At 31.1% G+C, this 20,340-nt stretch overlaps 1 protein-coding gene and 1 long non-coding RNA gene across 3 annotated transcripts; both read left to right on the top strand.

Annotated features, from left to right (window-relative positions):
- Nucleotides 1-10,092: 10,092 nt before the first annotated feature.
- On the top strand, nt 10,093-10,834 carry LOC107917516 (uncharacterized). The gene is made up of 2 exons (XR_001689738.2): nt 10,093-10,250; nt 10,586-10,834. It is a non-coding gene; the product is annotated as an uncharacterized lncRNA (long non-coding RNA).
- Nucleotides 10,835-15,777: 4,943 nt separating this feature from the next.
- LOC107917124 (F-box protein At4g22280) lies at nt 15,778-17,502 on the top strand. 2 transcript variants are annotated; one of them, XM_016846506.2, is made up of 3 exons: nt 15,778-16,771; nt 16,882-17,037; nt 17,112-17,502. In XM_016846506.2, exons 1-3 carry the CDS (start codon nt 15,878-15,880, stop codon nt 17,361-17,363), a joined length of 1,302 nt encoding a protein of 433 aa, XP_016701995.1. In that variant the 5' UTR covers nt 15,778-15,877; the 3' UTR covers nt 17,364-17,502. The 2 variants fall into 2 exon arrangements, with proteins under 2 accessions (XP_016701995.1, XP_040932004.1); XM_041076070.1 differs by having other exon boundaries at nt 17,116-17,403.
- The last annotated feature ends 2,838 nt before the right edge of the window (nt 17,503-20,340 follow it).

Below are 20,340 nucleotides of genomic sequence, written 5' to 3'. Positions count from 1 at the left end.
ATTAATTTACATAAATATAAATCACTTTCAATTCAACATATTTACATGCTCAATTAAGTTACACAAACTTACCTTGACACTTGTTCATGTATATAGATCTACTAATCCGAAACTTTCTCCTTTCCTCGATCTAACTTTGAATTTGAGTTATTCGGATCTATATAAATGAATTTAATCATTAATTTCTCACATTTCATATTCAATTGGACTCAATTTACATCCTAGGAAAAATTACCATTTTGCCTTTAAACTTTACATAAATTCCAATTTCATCTAGGCTCGGAAAATGAAATTCATGCAATTTACTCCTTATTCCAAGCCTAGCCAAAATTTCAATATACAATTTACAACACATTTAATCCATAAATTTTAGAATTTTTCTTCAATTTTTACGACTTTACAAATTAGTCCCTAAATCATATTTTCATCAAAAATCACTTTGTAAAAGTTTATCTATCAACAACCTTTCATTTTCTACCATAAATTTCTAATTTTTAGCATATTCATCCATGACATAACTTCTATACTTTGATAAATTTTCAAATTAATCCTCCAAATAGATAGATTAAATTATCTCGGTTTCAAAAATATCAAAATTACTAAAAACGGGACAAGAAAACTTACCCAATTAAGCCAAGAAAGATTGTTTTCTCCTTCCTAAGGTTTCCATGGAATATTTGGGGAAGAAGATGATATAAAATGATTTTAATTCTATTTTAATTATTAATCATCTTTAATTATTTCTATTTTGAATTTAGTCCTTGCCCTTTTTCTAAATTTCCATGGATGAATCATAAAAAATATCTACTAAATTTTGATTAACGGTCTAATTACCATATAGGGACCTCAATTTTTGAATTCCATAGCTATTTAATCCTTCTAGCTACTAGAATTCAACTTTTACATTTTATGCGATTTGGTCCTTCCCGTAATTAAGCACATAATCGGTAAAATTTTATTAATAGAAATTTCACATGACATCTTTATCATAATACGAACCATGAAATAAAATTAAAATAAATTTTATTTTCGACTTGGATTTGTGGTCCCGAAACTACTATTCCAATTTCACTGAAAATGGGCTGTTACATGGTCGCTTCAATTCATCATAGAAAGGGGCTAAATAATATGATAATCGATTTTGAATGATGCCTCTTTTGGCTAACAGGTTTGTTAGTCCATCTGATCCCCTACTTAATCATAGAATTCCCAAAATCGGACTATTCTCAAAACCAGTATCTGAGTTGTCATTAGAGCATCTGAAAATCATATCATTAATCACTCTAGCATGAGAGGAATCAACAAGAATATGGAATGTTTTGAAAGATGCAACACCTTTGGTTCTAGGTATAGTAGGTTGAAACAGATCTCCATATCGGATGTCGTAGATACATTCGTTATTATGACACCCGAATTGACTGTTTTCGCCTTGACAAAGTGAGTGTCTGCATGGAAGCTTCCTGTAGGTCATGAAAATTCGAGAGTTGTAAAGGGAGGCATTCTGTTGGCAGCATTTTGTACAAGGCACACACTGTGTCCAAATCAGACTACTTCCTGTATCTATCAGCAACTTCACCGTTTAGGGTTTGTTTCCAATTTTAAACTCGACCACATATGCTAAATCCTTAGGAACACAACGTAATGGTAAATGTACTAGGACATTATCCTCTGATTGATTGAGACTCGAAAAAGAATTGAAATTTTGAGTTCTAACTCATAGTTGCACCAATCTTCTTATTCTTTAGAATGTAGTGAGGTTTCTAGGGAACAATAAGTCCTTTCGGATGAGCTTCATACTTATACCAGTGGGTTTGGAACTTGCAGAAGAGGCTTGAAAGAAGGTTATGAAACAGAGAAATAGATTAGAAATGGGGAAAAATGGGATTTGAGCCATATTTCGAAGTTGAGAATGAGACTATAAGTGATAATTTTGAGGCCATGTTGTGTGCAAATTTATGGTACCTAGAATATTCTTATTCTTTTGCTAGACTGGCATACATGAATCATTAGTTAACCATATTTGTAGCTTACAAGGAATGAGTTAGCTATGGAGGAAAAGTGTCAGAATCAATGATAAAGAAGCTAAGAAGAAAACGCTATTAACTGCATTAACTTATTGAGAGTAGTAAACAAAGTATTTAATACAACCAGATAATAGCTAACAGTTAACTACTTTGTTTAACAACTAACTGAATCCTTTTAACTAACTTCAACAGTAATAGTAACTAATGAAATACTCATAACATGCCTCGTACTCGTTGACGTTCTCTCCCTCCTGTAACTTTATGATCGTTGGTAAGAACTCTAAGCTGGCTCCTAAACTTATTGAACAATCCTGCTGAAAATGGTTTAGTTAAGATGTCTGCAATCTGATCTTGACTTGGCACATGACCCACTTGAAGGGATCCTCTTGCAACTTTCTCCCTCGCAAAGAATGAATCCAACTCTACATGTTTGAATTTCAAGTGCATAACAGGAATCCCTGCTACTACAACAGCAGCTGAACTATCACACCATACTAATGCCTTACTCTTAACTGGAACATATAGTTCGGATAACAAGGACTGAATCCAGACCATTTCTATAGTGACATGAGCAAGACTTTTGTATTCTACTTCAGCTACCTGGAGACCACTTACTATTTTCTGGAACTCCAGCAAACTGGATTCCTTCCAAGAAACACGCAATAGCCTGACATCGACCGGAGATCATCAATATTTGACCCCCAACTGGCATCTGAATATCCTTCGAGTAAAAACTTCGAAGTTCGAATGAACCTTAATCCAGGATCCAAAGTCCCCTTCAAATAACACAAGATTCTTTTGACGGCTCTAAAGTGGAGATCCAATGGCTTGTGCATAAATTGACATACTTTGTTCACAGAGAAGGTAATGCCTGGTCTGGTAATCACAACATATTATAGAGCACCAACTACACTTCTATAAAGATGTTCATCTTCAACAGGACTACCTGCATGAGCTGATAAATGACAAATGGTTATCATTGGTGTAGAAGAGTCGTTTGATCTATCTATGGATGCCCTTCAAAGTAGATCAAGAATGTATTTCTTTTGGCTAAGAAAAAGACTATCTTCAGTGTAGTTGACTTCAATGCCCAGGAAGTAACTCAACTTCCCTAAGTCTTTCAAAGAGAATTGAATATCGAGTTCCTTAACAAACTGATCGATGGCAAAAGAGTCAGTCCCAGTGACAATAATGTCATCCACATATACCAGAACATAGAGCAACTGAGACCATAAACAATGAATAAAAAGTGAGTTTTCAGCTTGTGAAACCAAGCCCGAGATGCTTGCTTAAGGCTATACAAGGCCTTTTTTAACTTGCATACCAGTTGTTGGCCATTGCTCTCTTGCTGTTCAAATGCACCATATAAATTTCCTCATGCAAATCACCATTCAAGAAGGCATTATTAATGTCCACTTGCCTGAGAGACCAGCCCAAGGAAACAACTAGTGCCAGAACCACTCTAATCATCATTGGTTTGACAACGGGACTAAATGTCTCTTGAAAATCAATACCTGCCTCTTGCAGGTAACCCTTAACCACCATCCTACTTTTGTATTTGGCCACGCAGCCATCAGCATTTCTTTTTTCTTTAAAAATCCATTTGCAACCTATGGCCCTACGACCTACAGGTTGATTGGAGAGTAAGACATCATATTCTATTTGTGTAGCTGTTTTCCAAGTAGGACTTTAAAATGCTTCTACAATATATATGGGCTCCTTCTTAGTTAGGACAGATGAGAATACTTCATGTTTGAAAATGCCACTCTTTGACCAAGTTTGCATGGGAAGTGAATTCAAAAAGGAAACAGGTCTTTCATGATAGTTAGATTGATCACAGAATGTAGGTACACAAGCTACTGCTGATGATTTTACATGTTGACTAGTAGAAGAAGATCGAGCAACAACAGCTAAACTGGAAGAAGAACTCATGTTAGAAAAAGCCTGAAGTGAACCTACCATAGGAAAAATCCTGGTTGACCCTGATGAAGAAGTGGAGGTATCAACCAGAGGAGCAGTAGCTACAACCATAGGAATATGTGACCGTTGATGGAAACACCTGATAGAACCCAAGTTAGAACGTGAAGGGAAACTGTGATTCATCAAACATAACATGCCGAGAGACAAAAATTTTGCCATCTTCATCAAGGCACTTATAGCTTTTTGATTAGTACCAACTCTAAGAAAGACATATTGTTTGGATTGAAATTAAAGTTTTTGTTGATGGAAAGGCCTCAAATAAGGGAAACAGGTACAACCAAACACCTTTAGTTGGGAATAAACAGGTTTAACTTTGTAAAGCTTCTCATAGGGACTACTTTTTTGTAGAATAGGAGTGGGTAATTTATTGATCAAATGAACAGCATGAGCAAAGGCATATGACCAAAACTCAAGAGGTATAGATGCCTCAGCCAAGAGGGTGAGTCCCATCTCAACTATCTGTCTATACTTTCTTTCAACAATATCGTTCTATTCTAACGTATGAAGGCACGTGACCCTATGCTAGATTTCAAGTAGAGAGAGCTCATTCAAAAGAGATCAATACTCTCCCCCAATTACTCTGAAGCTTTTTTATGGAACAACCAAATTTAACTTGAACCATTTTCTAGAAATGAAGAAAACATCAAAAAACCTCAAACTTAGTCTTGAGAAAGTATAACCAGTTATACCTGCTATGCATATCAACGAAGGAAAATAATAGGAGAAACCATTGGATTGTGTGTATTGGTCCCCAAACATCAGACACAACTAATTCAAAAGGTAAAGAATACACTGTTTTTGAAGAGCTAAAATGTAATTTGTGAGCTTTGCCTAATTGACAAGCAGAACATAGATAAGGTAAACTGTTGTGTTTGAAAGGAACATTACAGTTACGTAAAACATGAATAAGAGTGCTATTACAAGGATGTCCAAGTCTGTTATGTCATAACGCAATAGAAGAGGAAAGTTGAGCATTGCATATAAGTACTAATCTTGACCTTTGAATAGCAACAGTTATGTTGGAAGCAACATGAGAAACATCAAACTTGTAGATTCCATCATACATATGACCCACTAGAAGAGTTTTCCCTGTCTGAATATCTTTCACAAAACACAAAAATGGGTAAAACTCAAAATAGACACCATTATCCCTTGCAAATTGACCTACAGATAACAAATTCTTATACACAGTAGGAACATGTAGAACATTCTTGAGTCGCAAAAGCCTAGAACCAGCCAATAAAGTAGAAGCTCTTATGTTAGCTATAAAGACAGAGTCACCATTTCCCATAGACACCTGACTTGTACTTTTATAGGGAGATGCAGTTGTGAGACTAGCCATGTCAGGAGTCATGTAGTTTGTAGCCCCAGAGTCAGGATACCAAGTCTGATCAGTTAGCGTAGAGGAAGAACCTCGAGGAGTGTTTTGAGGGGATGGAGAATGAGTCTGTGAAGATAAACCACAACAGTAAGATATAGTAGAGAAATGAGGTGCAGAAGAAGAGAAACCTTGCCCATTGAGTTGATGATAATTGGCTGTCATCGAATGGCTTTGATCAATACCAGAGAAATTTTCATCAAATCTGTGCAGGTTTGGACCACATGAAAATTTTTGCCACATAATTAGCATTACGGTCTAGAATGTAACCAACTTCGACCATTACCACGAGTTCTGCCACGAGACCAACCTCGTCCTTGCCTTCTATGTCCTTGCTTAAACTCTTGTTGATAGCTGTTAGAGTCCTCAGTATGTTTCGATCTTGCTACGGTATCTTATTTTTGGTGAGATGCCAAATTAGCTTGCAAAGGAACTTCTATCAACAAAGCCATCTGTCGTGCTTCACAATTAAGAAGCATCTTACTCAACAAGTTAAGGGACATAAGAGTTATTGAGGTGATCACACGAATGGACTCATATTCTATCGAAAGACCAGCCAAGATGATGCTCACTTGTTCTTGTTCAGTAACCAGACTACTAGCTACAATTAGATTATCACTCAGACTCTTTACTTTGGACAAATATTATTTGATGGTAAGATTTTCTTTCTTGAGTGAGTATAAAGTATGGCGCATACTCCAGATTTTGATATTGGACTTGGCACCAAACCATCTTTCAGTGGTTGTCCAAACTTCAAAACTAGTCTTGGCCGTCGTGAGATGCACCAATACATCATCTGTGACCGTAGACAATAGCCAAGAGGCGAAAAACTTGTCTTGCTTCTTATGAAAAAGAAAGGCAGAGTTTTCAATTAACTGACCTTCGTTCCTGGTTATAAGTGGAGAAGGAACAGTAACTGTGCCTAACACAAACCCCTCAAGATCATATCTTTCAAGAATCAATAAAAGTTGATGTTTCCATAAGAGAAAATTTTTCTCACCGAGTTTGATTGTGTCATGTTTGGAAAAATAATGAACTATCTGTAAAGCAATATTACCATGATCCTGTGAATGAACTATTTCCCCAGTGTTGGAAGAATGACGAGTAGTATCAACCACTGGAACAACCTCTGTAGCCATGAAAACAGAAGGAAAAGAGAGAAAAAAAACCAGTTATACCAAGAAAACCTTAGCTCTTGATACCCTGTCAGAATCAATGATAAAGAAGCTGAGAAGAAAAAGTTATCAACTTCATTAACTTCTTGAGAGTAGTAGACAGAGTATTTATACAACCAGATAATAGCTAACAGTTAACTACTTTATTTAACAACTAACTAACTCCTTTTAACTAACTTCAACAGTAATAGTAGCTGATGAAATACTCATAACAAAAGGAATCTCTTATTTGGTTTCACAATTCATGATTCTTACTTGAACCCAATAAAATAAGTTTGAAAATTGAAACCATTGGCCTCTTAACTTTGATTCATGATCTTTCTCAAAACAGCAAGATTCCAACCTCCTTACACAAAGAACAAAGAAATAAACCAATTTAGCATCGGATAAACTGACCAAATGCGAACTCGACAGCAATGTAAAGGTTTGGAATCACAGAAACAAAAAAACCTTTCAAATTGACACTGCAGAATACACTTGTGCTTGCCAACATGCATGGCTTTGATTATGTTGTAAACTAGCCACGTTGATTTAAGATAAATTGACACCCATGTGGAAAGACAAACTTGGAAGTCCAAAGAATCATGGACACAAATTTCAAACTTTTTCCAAATCTCCACCATGCACATCTTGTAACTGCTATCAAATTTCAAAGTTTTCCAATGAAACAATCGTAGCTGTAGTAAGTAATGTATATTTTAAATAATGGACCTGAAAATTTTAATATAACTAATATTTGCAATATTTAATAATGTAAAATCATTTTTTGCTAAAAAAATAATTCATATAATTTATAAAATTTCGAGCCACGACATATTAAAATAATTTTATCTTTATTTTAAAATTTCAATGACACTAATGTGACAGCCTAGGTGATAGTTTCCATGTACTAAATCTATGAAAAGGTTAATTTGTTGAACTTTTTAAAATTTATCAAAGTTTTATTATATTTTTAAATTTTTATGTAGAACATGTGCTTTGTCACGCGAATTACTATGTTGGTTCCATTAAATTTTTTAAAAATTGACTAAACTTTCAAGGATAAAGGTAAAAATTAACTACACTTTTTCACCTGAAAAATTATAAATTGACTCAACTTTGATGAATAAGGGTTAAAGTGACCAAAAAGAAATAAACTTTAAAGGTTAAAATTTTCATTATACCAAAGTAAAGATACTTTATATTCAAATAATTAATTCACCATTGAAATAGAAATGATACATGCAAAAATAATAACTGTCACAATATATGTACTTTTTTTCAGAAAGAAAATCTTATTATAATTTAATTATATTATATACCTCAAGATTAACCAATATATTAATTATTTACCCAATCATCATAATTTGTTAATTGTTCGATGAGCTTGTCTACCCTCCATGTCTATTTTAAGTTTTTGTGCAAAATTTCCTAAGGTTTTGAATATTAGAATTGATAAGAAACTCATTCTTGTATTTTCACTTTTGTTAACTAGTGTTTGCACCTCTCTCCTCCTTTTGGTATTTCCTTTCTTTTAAGTTTTTTTTTTAATATTTGATCAAAGTGCATTCTCGATAGCTTTAAGAGTTTTAATTTTTCTTTTTCTTTTTTTAAATTAAGAATTTATTTTCTCTTCGATATTTTTTAGGTTAGACTCTCATTTTCCACTGTCAAAACCATTTTTTTTAAAACGGGAATCGACTTTGTTTAAAAATGAAAATTAAAACGAGAGTCACTACCGATCTTTATTAGGCGTGATCGGATCACCTTTATTTTAATAAAACATTTTAGTTTACTAAAACGGTGTTTTTGGTCTACGAAACTCGAGAGAACGGGTTCGGGAATCAATTACGTGCGAGGAAGGATTAGCACCCTCGTCACGCCCAAAATTGGTACCGAATTGATTAGTTAGAGTCTTAATGTCGAAAGTTAAAAATCGGGAATGGATTTAAAATATGATCTTTTTTTTATTAACGTCGATTTTAAAAACGCTTGAATTAGATCAAAACGATTGCTAAAGATTTCCTCGTCTCGAGATATCGGAGTATTACATCTTGTAAGTTAGGACGCGATACTTTGAACTTCCAAGCGCAAGTTTATCTTTAATTTTAATTGAAATTTCATGTGTTTTGGAACTTAAAAGGATATTTGGTCATTTAGGTTTAACGAGAAAACCGAAATCCCGTAAGTTAGGACACAATTCCTCGAATTTTCTAAAACGCGAAATATTGCCTTATTTAGAAAATTTTCTTTTTGAAATATAGCGAGTATGATATTTAACAATGTACATTTATTTTGTTTGAAATAAAATAAAGTAGTCTATATTGAATAAATGCATTTGAGCTTTAATACACGATGTGATTTAAACTAGATAAAACAAAAATATAACATAGAGCATGGAATAATAAAACACTAATTAGATACAATGTTGATGAATGTTGACAATATGAAGATGTAAATAATAATTTCTAGAACATGTAACGGCAATATTCACACGATGTATATTATTTTTAATACCAATCAATAATCAAAGACAAATGAAGTAAAATGATATACGAAAAAATAATTTAAAGTAAACAAGATAAAAAAATTAAAAATGGATAAAAAATGAAATAATTAAAACTTAAAACACGTAATACAAAGGAATGGTTCAAAATAACAATATATGAAAAAGATTTGGCATAAATAAAATATATAACAATTTGAAATAAAATAATATGTAAAAGAGAAATTTAAAATAAATAATATACAAAAATAGTTTAAATAAAAAAATATAATATATATATATAAAAGTTTAAAATAAGTAACATATGAGATTTTAGAATTAATAATAATAAAAGGTTTACAATAAATAATAAAATAATTTACATATAAAATAGTATAACTAAATAACATATAAAAAAACTTAAAATAGGTAATACATATATAATGGTTTAAAATAAATAACGTGTAAAAATATTTCAAAATAAGTGATATGTATAGTAGTTAAAATAAATAATATGTAAAATATTTAAAATTTATAATAATTTAAAATACATAAGACGTAAAAAAGGATTAAAATAAGTAATAATAAAATGATTTAAAATAAATAATATATAAAACTTAAAAAGAATAATATTAACAGTTTTTCTTTTAAAAATAAATAAATAAATAAATTAAACAGAGGACTAGGCTGAAATCGAATTAAAATTTAAGGTACAAATTGCAAATATAAAAAAAAAGCCATCAAGGATCGAGATGAGACGTGCTTAAAAACAGAGGGACCGATTGGGAAAATATTCCCAGCCCTTATACGCTATGTTTCACAAATCTGCCTCTTCAAATGGTCTGAGGGCCAAACTGAAACAGAGGTAAAATCTTGGGGCAAAAATCAAAATAAAAAGGTAACATTGGACCCCATTGAAGTACGCTACAAAAACGGAGGGATCCATTTCGCAAATAGACCATTAGGTCAAAAATGAGCGAATCTTCTGCGGGCACGGGTCGGGTTTGCGAGGGCAAAGGCCTTATGCGGCGCCGTTTCAGCCATTCTATAAAAGCAGTTTTTTTTTTAAAATTTTATTCTGTCCCTTTTTAAAAAAAAATCTGAACCTCCTTTTTCTTTTTTCTCCTCTGCTAGGGTTTTGAAACCCATCATCGCACCATCGCCGAACCGCCTTGGCTCCGAGGCTCCACCGTAGACGGTGGTCGGAGCCATGCCAAGATCGGATTCGGGTAAATTTTCTCTTCTCCTTTTTTATTTATTCTTTTTACTTGAAAATAGATTTGTAATAATAATAATAATAATAAAAAGAAGAAACAAGAAAACACAAAAAAAAGAAAAGAAAATCAAAATCAACCTTTCTTTAAGCTTCTATTCTGCTTTTTTGATTCTTTAATGTACGTAAAAAATTACAAAGGGATCGAATATGGCCTTTATAGCCGAATACACACTCGTTGTGTTTCTATTCTTTGTCTGTTTCTTCATTGTTTTTCTTTGTTGTTTGCTATTGTTTTTTGTCTTCTTGTTCGTTGTTTTCTTTTGCTTGTATGTTAGTCTCGTTTTGCAGGTGACGTGAGCGGCCAGACGTGTGCGAGGAGGCGTGCGGCGGCCAAGGTTGAAGGGGGCATGCGGCGGCTTGAAGCTTGGAGGGGTGAAGGTTTGCTGAAATGTTTTGTGTAGTTGGGCTAGTTGGGCTTTGGGGTTTCTAGACTTTCGGGCTTGTTGGGCTTGGGTATAATATGTAAATGGACATTCATTTTGGACTGTTTTATTATTTGTTTTATTGATTTGAGCTTTAGGCCAAAATTGGCTATTACATCCACTTCATTAATTTAAGAGTTATTATATCTATTTTCATTCTCTAAAGTTCAGTAATGACCCCATTAGTCGAATTGAGACCCTCAAAGGATTTGGCTTACATTAATTAAAGAAACTCGTGAGTTATCAAAGTCCAATATTGGTGTATTTAAGCTCCATTTCATCTTTGTTGACCTTTATTTCTTGTTAGTTGCCTCCACAGGGATGCTCAATGTTTTCTCTCTATCGATGCATGTGTGTTCACACTCAATTACATGCTCCATTTTCTTCATTGTTACGTTAGACATTTAAAATTCCTGAAGCTTATTCATTGAATAAGTATCATATTCTCTTTCATTCTCTCCACCTCTGGCATGGATTTATCCCTTCTAGCTTCTTTTTACAATCAACAAAGCCACTTGATTCATCGTCCAAAGTCACTACAGATATGGATTAGTTAGAATATTTTTATAGACAAAAATAGTGAACTAATACCAATACATCTTCACATTCTAAAACTCCAATTGAGAACTAATAACATTTTCCCTTGATAATAATGAAAAACATATTTTCTTTTGATATTAGAACCTACAATTTAATTTAAGGGAATAACTTATATTATGCACCAATAAAAATTTGCTACATCATCAAATTTTAAAGATATGAAATTACTATAAGGGAATAAATTATATTAGAATCATTCTAAAAGGCACAATTTTTAGGCACCAAAAAAATAGTGTCATGTCATTAAATTTTAAAGATAACAAAATATTATTATACACTAATTTATATATAATATCTTCTCTAACTTAATTTAACTTTAATTAAATTACTTAAAATAATTAACTTTTTAAATTATAAACAAACATCTTTTCTTCTTTTATAATTTTAATTATTTTGATTTTTTATAAGTTAATATTTTTTTTTATTTTTGTGCAACCAATTTTAAAAAATAGTAATTTTTATCCAATTTTTTCCATGTCATTGATATATAATTTTGGTAATTATTTTACTTTGAACCTCGAACCCCGAACTTGTGGTTCAAGGTTTGGGTTCGAGATTTAAGGTTGAGGGTTCGGGGTTCAAGGTTCAGGTTTGGGCTTCAAGGGTTTGGGTTCAAGGTTTATGGGTCGGAGTTACGAGTTACGAGTTTGGAATTCATAGTTTAAGAGTTTAGGGTTACGAGTTAAATGTTCAAGTTTGGGGTTCTATATTTTGGGTTTAGTGTTCGAGATTCTAGATTCAGGGTTTAGGGTAAAATAATACCAAAATTTTATGTACGTGGAAAAAATTGTTGAAATGTTATTAAATAATTGGAAAGTGACTATGATTAATGTGGTGGACAGGGTCCATAAAATAATTTCTTTATGAATGAATATATAATAATAATTTTATGTCTTTAAAATATAATGGTGTGGCAAAATTGTATTGGTGCCTAAAAGCATTAGTTTTTATGATCATCTTAATGTATGTTATTTCGTATATATAAATATTTAAATGTAAGAGTTTGAAAAAGCTTTTGAATTGGCAAGAATATTTTTTATTATATTACTAAATTTTTTAAAAATATATATAATTATAATTAATTTATAATTATTAATTACAATTATATTAAGTTGTGCAAAATTTTAAGCATTAAATATAATAATGTGATAATTTACTTTAGGATAAATTATAAAAATAGTCATTCAACTATACTTTTAATATTTTTCGATTTAATCAATTAAACATATTATGGATAGCTGATGTGGAATTTTTCTATTGGCCTAATAATAAATTTACTGATGCAATATTTATACATTCTATCAATTTATTTTAATAAAAAAATTCAACAAATTTAGTCTTTAATATTTACAAAATTTATTATTTTAGTTTGAATTCTATAAATTCAATAAATTTAAGTTTCAACATTTACAAAATATGTTAATTTAGTTCTAATTCTAAAAATTTAAAAGAAAAACGAAAAAATACTTAAAATTTTTTCCCATTATTCCATTGCCTCCTTCGTTTCCCTACAACCCTAATCCTTTCTCTCATTCATCTTTCTGTTTTATTGAAAAGGTCTAATGTGATACATGTACTTTGAAAATGTACAATGTGGTACTTGAGCTATCAACATCAATAAATGTTTTATTGTAGTACTTGATGTCAACAGAATTGTTAGACCAATCAATGAAGGTTCAACACAATTTTTTTTTCTAAATTATTAAGTCTACATAAATAATATAACATTATGTGAAAAACTAATCAAATAAAAAATTAAATTAAATTTAAAAAAATATGACTAATAAAAAAGAAGTAAATACTAACTTTCATGGATGATAAAAAAATTATTTTTTAAAAATCAATTGACCATATGTTTAGTTTAGTAATTGTACTTTCATATAATTTTAGTATTTATGCAGATTTGATAATTTGAAAAAAAAAATATATGTTGAATTTTTATTGACAGATTTAATAATTTATTAACGGTGTTAACACTAAGTACCAAAATAAAACACGTATTGATTGTTTAGATACACATTGTACTTTTTTCAAAATACAAATATCTCATTGAACATTTTATGAAAGTATAAATTCTATAACAAAACATATATTAATAATTTAGGCACTATAATAAACATTTTTAAAATATAATATAAATATCAAATATGATATTATCCGTAAAAATAATAAGAAAAATGAAGAGTCGAATGTATGACTAAAGTCTCTTAGTAGAAATGAAGTAATAGTCAAATGATGCCTCAAGACTAGCTAGAAGAATGGAAGTAGTGTCGTTGCTTAACTAATAAGAGCAATAAATATCAATGCATAGCTTAAGTCAGCCCCTTGTTTGCAGCAAGTGTATATCTTTTTTATTTTTCTCTTATCATCTTGGATTGATTCTCCAATATTTTACGACATATTATACATACAACAAATTACGGGAATAATAAATTATTCGTATCAATAAGTGTATGATGACGTTATACCATATACGGACCAACTTATTTTGGTTCGAAGGTCTATCTGAAAAGTGAGAAAATTTTGATAAAAATAGATTTAGGCAAAACGGGTTGGACCTCGGTAGCATTTTTTTTTGCTCGAGCTCAGTTTAACTAGACCAGAATTTGCCTAATTTTTTCATTGTTGTTTACTGCTATTTTGATATTGTTTTGCTACCATTTTGCTATTATATTACTATTATTTTGTTGTTATTGAAAACTTTGTTTAATGTATTTTTAATTTGTTAGGAAATATTTATTTTAATGTTTTTAGTGTATTTACTCTATTATATTTTTTAATTTTAATTTTATGTAAAAAATAATATAAAAAAGTTTAATATGAGCGAATTGGGTCAAGCCGGGTTTGGATTTAGCAATTTTTCTATTAGACTTGGAGAAAATTTTAAGTTCATTTTTTAGTGGTCAGACTTAAAATTTTACATTGAATAATTAAGTCTAGATAAAATATACTAGTCTCCTAAAGAGTAAACTCATAATTGAACCTTAATCATAAGAAGAAATTGCTACCAATTAACTTTGAATGAATTAATTTTCATCTAAGATATCTTAATCATAAAAAGAAATCATTTATTCTCCAACATTTCTATCCACCTTTATGGTATTGAGAGCTATAAGAAAACTCTAACGAGTTCAATCATATGCCACCAACGCCAACCCCATCGTTATGCAAATTGTCCAATTCAGCCTCATTTCACAAATCGTCCCTCGAACTTTGAAGCAGCTCCTATTTCATAACTTGGAACTGTCGCTGTTGTTAGTAGAGTCACCAACCATCCTAAAGTTGTGGATATTGTTATCATATTTGTTCTTTTTAACGCAATGTATAGAATTATTTATAGCCTCTCATCAACTCATAAACAGGAGGATAACGTGCTTCAACACACTTGAATTCACGTTTTTCTACATTGATAACAATACCCATACTAATCGAGTCAAAATTCAATTTTTAATTTAATTAGAATGAATTTTTTTCATAAAATATTAAAAAAAATTATAAATATTTTTAAATGAAGATAGTTTTGATAATTAGATAATGAATTTGAATTAAACAAAATCATAACACACCCCTAAATATTAGCATGGGATATGACCCTCAAAATATATCCTTTAATTTCTTTTTATAAAAAAATACACACTTTATTTTAAACTCACCGCACAAATCGAAAACCATCACTTGCTTTTAGGGACTAGCATGCGTTCAAATAATTATCTTTAAATCTAAATTTTTAAAGAATCATTATTCTTCCTATTCACCATATTAAGATTAATTATCAAAGCTTAATCATCAAAAGGAAAGATTAATAGCCTAACACTTTCCGGAGATGTAACAAAATTATTAAAAATAATTAGAGTAAATTATTCAGACCAACACTCAAGTTTTAAGGTATTTTTGTTTTGGTCACTCCTATTAGATTAAATTGCAATTTGTAATCACTCTACTGTTAAAATACAGTTGGTCAATGGTCACTAGGCCAAATTCTGGTATAATAACAGATTTAGCACTTAATGTTTATACATTTTGTTAATTTAATCTTGATTTTAAAGTAAGTTCAATAAATCTAACATTTAACTTTTATACATTCTATCAATTTAATCTTAATAAGTTCAATAAATCTAACATTTAACTTTTATACATTCTATCAATTTAATCTTAATTCTTAAAAATTCACAAAAACATAAAATATTGTAAAATTATATAAAAAATTCAAAATTTATTAAGACTTAAGCGACTATATGAATAGTTTACCCAAATAATTAATATTTTACATTTTAATTTTAAAAACTAATTTTTTATTTGTTTATTATTAGAGAAAAAAATAGTAAATGCAACATAAATAATATTAAAACATAGTTATCTTTTTATTTAATATATCAAGGAAATTATGTGGTTTTTTTCCCCCTAAAATCTATAAATAGGAAGTGTGGTTCCCCAATCGAAATAGTCAATATAAAAGAAAAACCCTAATATTAGGCATCATCTTCTCTCTCTTGCTGCCGTCTTCATTCTTGTAGACGGGCTTATTCCTTTTTCATCTTCAACTTCTTCGGGCTTTAGAATGGCTGAGCAAGTGAAAATGGAGGGGATAGACAGGATTAGTGATTTACATGATTCAATTTTAATTCATATTCTGTCCTTCCTTTCTACAAAAGAAGCCATTAAAACCTCCGTTTTATCTACCAGATGGAGATATCTTTTTGATTTACTTCCTAATATCGACTTCGATTTGGAGGAGGATTTGTGCCGCAAGAATATTAAAAGTTACAGTACTGATGTTATTGAGAACTATATGTGTTCCGTCGATAAAATGCTGTTATTTTGCAATACAACAAATGTCAATAAATTTGGTTTCAAATGCTGGATAAGAATGATTGGTTCTGATCGTTTCAACGGGTGGATATCTGCTGCAGTTGATCGCGGAGTTAAACATCTTGATTTAAGCACCTCTGTTCTCCCGTCAAGTACTTTGCCTATATTTACTTGCAAGACATTGGTGAGTTTGAAACTGGGTAAATATTTTGTTTTGAATGTTCCAAAGGATGTTCATCTTCCGAATCTAAAGACTCTTCATCTCCACTCAGTTGGGTTTTTGAATGATGATTCAGTCAAAGGACTTTTCTCCGGCTGCCCCCATCTTGAAGATATGGTCACAAGGAAATGCGACCTGGGAAAAATAAGGAACTTCCATATTTCACATCATTTGCTCAAGACATTGACTATACGTTACTCGTATAATAGTTTCCAGTGTTGGTTATGGATTAATGCCCCAAATCTAACCTCCTTGGAGTACTATGACCGTTTAGTAGCAGGGTATTCAATGGAGAATTTGCAATCTCTTACCAAAGCTGTTATCAATATATCTGCATGTAAAACTTTCCGAGCTGATGCAACAACAATTTTTAAAGGGATCTGTGATGTTCCTTCACTTGTTCTGTCAGATACTTCTCTCGAGGTTTGTTTATTCACATACTCTTTCACTTTTTTTTTCTCCTATATATATTAAAGTTGTTGCATGTTGCAATATCTATTGACACAGTGCCATTTTTGTGACTGTCATCATAGCTTCTTTTAAGATGTGAACCGCTTCCTGTTTTTGCAAACTTGATCAGACTGGACTTACCTTGTCATCTTCGATTCCGATATTCTAATCCATTGCAAAAAGGACTTGAAACTTTACTCTCAAGTTTGCCTGCACTTGAAAAACTTGAGTTTTATCAGGTATATATTGTTTTAAGTTTAAGCTTAATTCCATTTAAGTTGCAGGCTCGAACTGACTCCCTTTGTGGTTTTAGGAAGTTCTCTGCTCTCTTCCAGAGGAAGTGCCTTCTTGTTTGTTGCATAAACTCAAGACCATCAAAATTACAAACTTTACAGATGAAAAGTATTGTATTGGAAAGGTCAAGTATATCCTAAAGAATGGTGGAGTTCTAGAGAAGTTGATAATAGTTACAGCATCACACATTTCTGTAGGAAAGAAATGGATATCCAAAACCTTGTTTGCTTCAGCAAGGGAATCAAAGCCATGCTTCATTTTGATTATTTGATGTAAATTTATAATTTTTATACATGGGACTCTTTTGCTTCTGATTTTTAGGATTTTAATTATGCCTTGTATTTATCAGTCATCTTGTATCTGCAACTCAACTACTTACATGGCCAACCTTTCCATTGAATTTTCTGCTACTACAATCTCAACTTGATTTGTTTCCTCTTGTTAGCACTAAACATACCTGATACTCAAGGGCCCTTGATAGGAATTTCTTCGCTTTTAAAGGAATTTGGGGGATATTATCCAAGGTTAAACAAGCTAACATGAATGACAAAATGATGATTAAGAACATTTGATTAAATCGTGTATACAATAAAAAATTTAAATTATTTAACATTTATAAAATTAATAAATAATTAAACATTATTATGATTATATTTATGTCTAATAGTACTTTTATTATTATTAAATATTATTTTTATATTATTTTATATAATGTTTCAAAATTAATCATATATTAAATATACTTGTTCTATTTATTATTATTTTATTTATATAATTATATGTTTTATCATATGTTTATATATTTTTTATTTGCAATTATGTATTTTTATATTTTATATAGAATTTCCATTAACAACTTTTTGTATTAATTCATTAAATGAAAAAGGACAAAAATGGTATGTGAGCTGCAAACGCAAGGCATGAGTGATTACAAATGAGAGGAATGTTTCTATTTATAGTTGAATTTTCTTAGATTTAACGGTACAGATCGAATTATATTAATGACTGAATCAATAATTTAAAGTTTAAAAAATGTGCATGATTTTATTATTAAAAAACTACTTTGAGTACACTCATATCAAAACATATACATCTACCAAATGCATATACAAAATTATCATATGTTTTAAGAAACTTTGGATACATTCAATAAATTGTACTTTAATTTAATATTTATTTTTCAAATTATAAAAGTGATTTTTTTAAAATCATCATATCTTTTTTTTTAATTGAATATACCTAAACACAATTCATATTTTAAGGTAAAGTAGATTTTGATGTTCTTGAACATTTGCAGTAGCTTACTCTCAACTAATTATCTTTAAATCTAAAATTTTGAGAAGCTTTAAAAAATTATTATTCCTTCTATGCGAAGCCGAGAGATTAGTTATAGTGTTGGCCATTACTCAGTTCCTAGACCGACCCGTTACCTAGCCCATCTATTCTTACCTCAATAGGTATATAATTCGTTATCATGTAGCTTGCCATTATGGTTTGCCTATACACTTCGCCACCATGTAGCTGAACTCATACTAGGAGGATACGTGCTAACCCTAGGAGAGGGTACGTGTTAACATGCATAGGGCCTGTATGATTCTAGTATATCACATCAACAGACTATATCTTATAAATACGAAAATAAACCCTCGGGTAAAAAGGGAGAGAAAAACAAACACTCAACAAAATTAATAGTCTAACACTTAGCAAAAAGATCAAAAAAATTATCCAAAATATGAAATGATTAAAATTAATTAAAATAAATTACTTAAATAATCATCATTTTAGGGGTCGGACCCGCCAGCCCCTTGGTTCCGCCACGTTAGTACCCTAATCAAAATAGACAGATAAAAAAACCCTAATATTAGGGTTCATCTTCTTTCACTTTCTTGTAGACAGAAGAATTATTCTTTTTTCAAACGTCGCAATGGAATGGGTAAGAAAGTGACTTACCTGATTCAATTCTAATCATTCCTTCCTACAAAGGAAGCAGTTAGAACCTTTCTTTTATCTACTAGATGGAGATATGTTTTTGCTTTAGTTTCTAATCTCGACAGAATGTTGTGTTTTTATAATACAACAAACTTGTTAGAGTTTTGAACAATTAATCTGGATGAAGTAGCAAGGTCAACAGAAGCTTGAGCAATAAGGCGCAAGACTTGTGAAGCAAACAACTAAATTTGCTTAAGAAAAAAAGAAAAGAGAGAGTATTTTTGAATGAAAAGTTGATATTTTCATTAACCATTGAAGTTGGCATAATGCCAATACATATACCAGACATAAGCTGGTCAAAATGAACAAATTTCACTTAAACAATCACCTACTACCACTAAACAACATTGAACCTTATTAAATATTGCTTGTACACATTGACAAGCTGATTTATCAGCTCAATACTACCTAACTACATCAAATACATACGCAACTAAGTTGAAAACAAACTAAATTACATAACAACAACTTAAAGTAACAAAATGAACTAAAATGGAACAGCTTCTTCAATTGCAAACTTAAGTAGCTGCATGGCCTGTTCTTTGGCTACTCATTGTGCCACATGCTGGCCAACTTTAACACTCCTCCTTGGCTAGCATGTTGCAAACTCCCATTTGTCTTCTCAATTTGATGAATCTTGACACACTAAGGGCTTTTATTAAAATGTCAGCTAGCTGCTCTTCAGAACTGCAATGAATCATTCCACTTCTTGTGCTTGCTCTATTTCTCTAACAACATGAAGCTTAATGTTGAAATGCTTTGTTCTTCCATAGAAAACTGGATTCTTTGCAATTGCAACAGTAGATTGATTATCGCACATTATCTCTGTTGCTCCCTTTTGGTGTAGATTCAGATCAGCCAAGATTTTTCTTAACCAAACAGCTTGATTCATAGCTCCAACAGCTACTACATATTCTGCTTTAGCAGTTGACTGAGTAACTACATTTTTCTTCTTCAAACTCCAGCAAAAAATGGTTGAACCAAGGGTGAAAACATTCCCTGAGGTGCTTTTCATGTCATCCTTCGAACCAGCCCAGTCACCATTAGTATAGCCAACGAATTTCAAAATTTTAGATTTGCTATAAGCATTCCATAATTCAGGGTCCCTTTGATGTACCTGAGCACCCTTTGCAGCTTAAAAGTGCTTCTTATTGCAACAATGCATGAATCTTGATAGTAAACTCACAGCAAACATAATATCTGGCCTAGTGGCAGTCAAGTATAGCAAACAACCAATCAAGCTCCTGTAGACTGATTCA

The sequence above is a fragment of the Gossypium hirsutum genome, chromosome A01 (assembly GCF_007990345.1).
Source record: "Gossypium hirsutum isolate 1008001.06 chromosome A01, Gossypium_hirsutum_v2.1, whole genome shotgun sequence".
NCBI lineage: Eukaryota > Viridiplantae > Streptophyta > Magnoliopsida > Malvales > Malvaceae > Gossypium > Gossypium hirsutum.
Note: the sequence above shows the minus strand (reverse complement) of the source record. Positions and strands in the feature narration are given on the sequence as shown.

Bases quoted from the DNA above. Each gene is read 5' to 3' on its own strand.
- LOC107917124 (XM_016846506.2), top strand. From the start codon at position 15,878: ATGGCTGAGCAAGTGAAAATGGAGGGGATAGACAGGATTAGTGATTTA. The intron at 16,772-16,881 runs GTTTGTTTATTC...CTGTCATCATAG, and splicing joins TGTCAGATACTTCTCTCGAG to CTTCTTTTAAGATGTGAACC. The intron at 17,038-17,111 runs GTATATATTGTT...TTGTGGTTTTAG, and splicing joins AAAAACTTGAGTTTTATCAG to GAAGTTCTCTGCTCTCTTCC.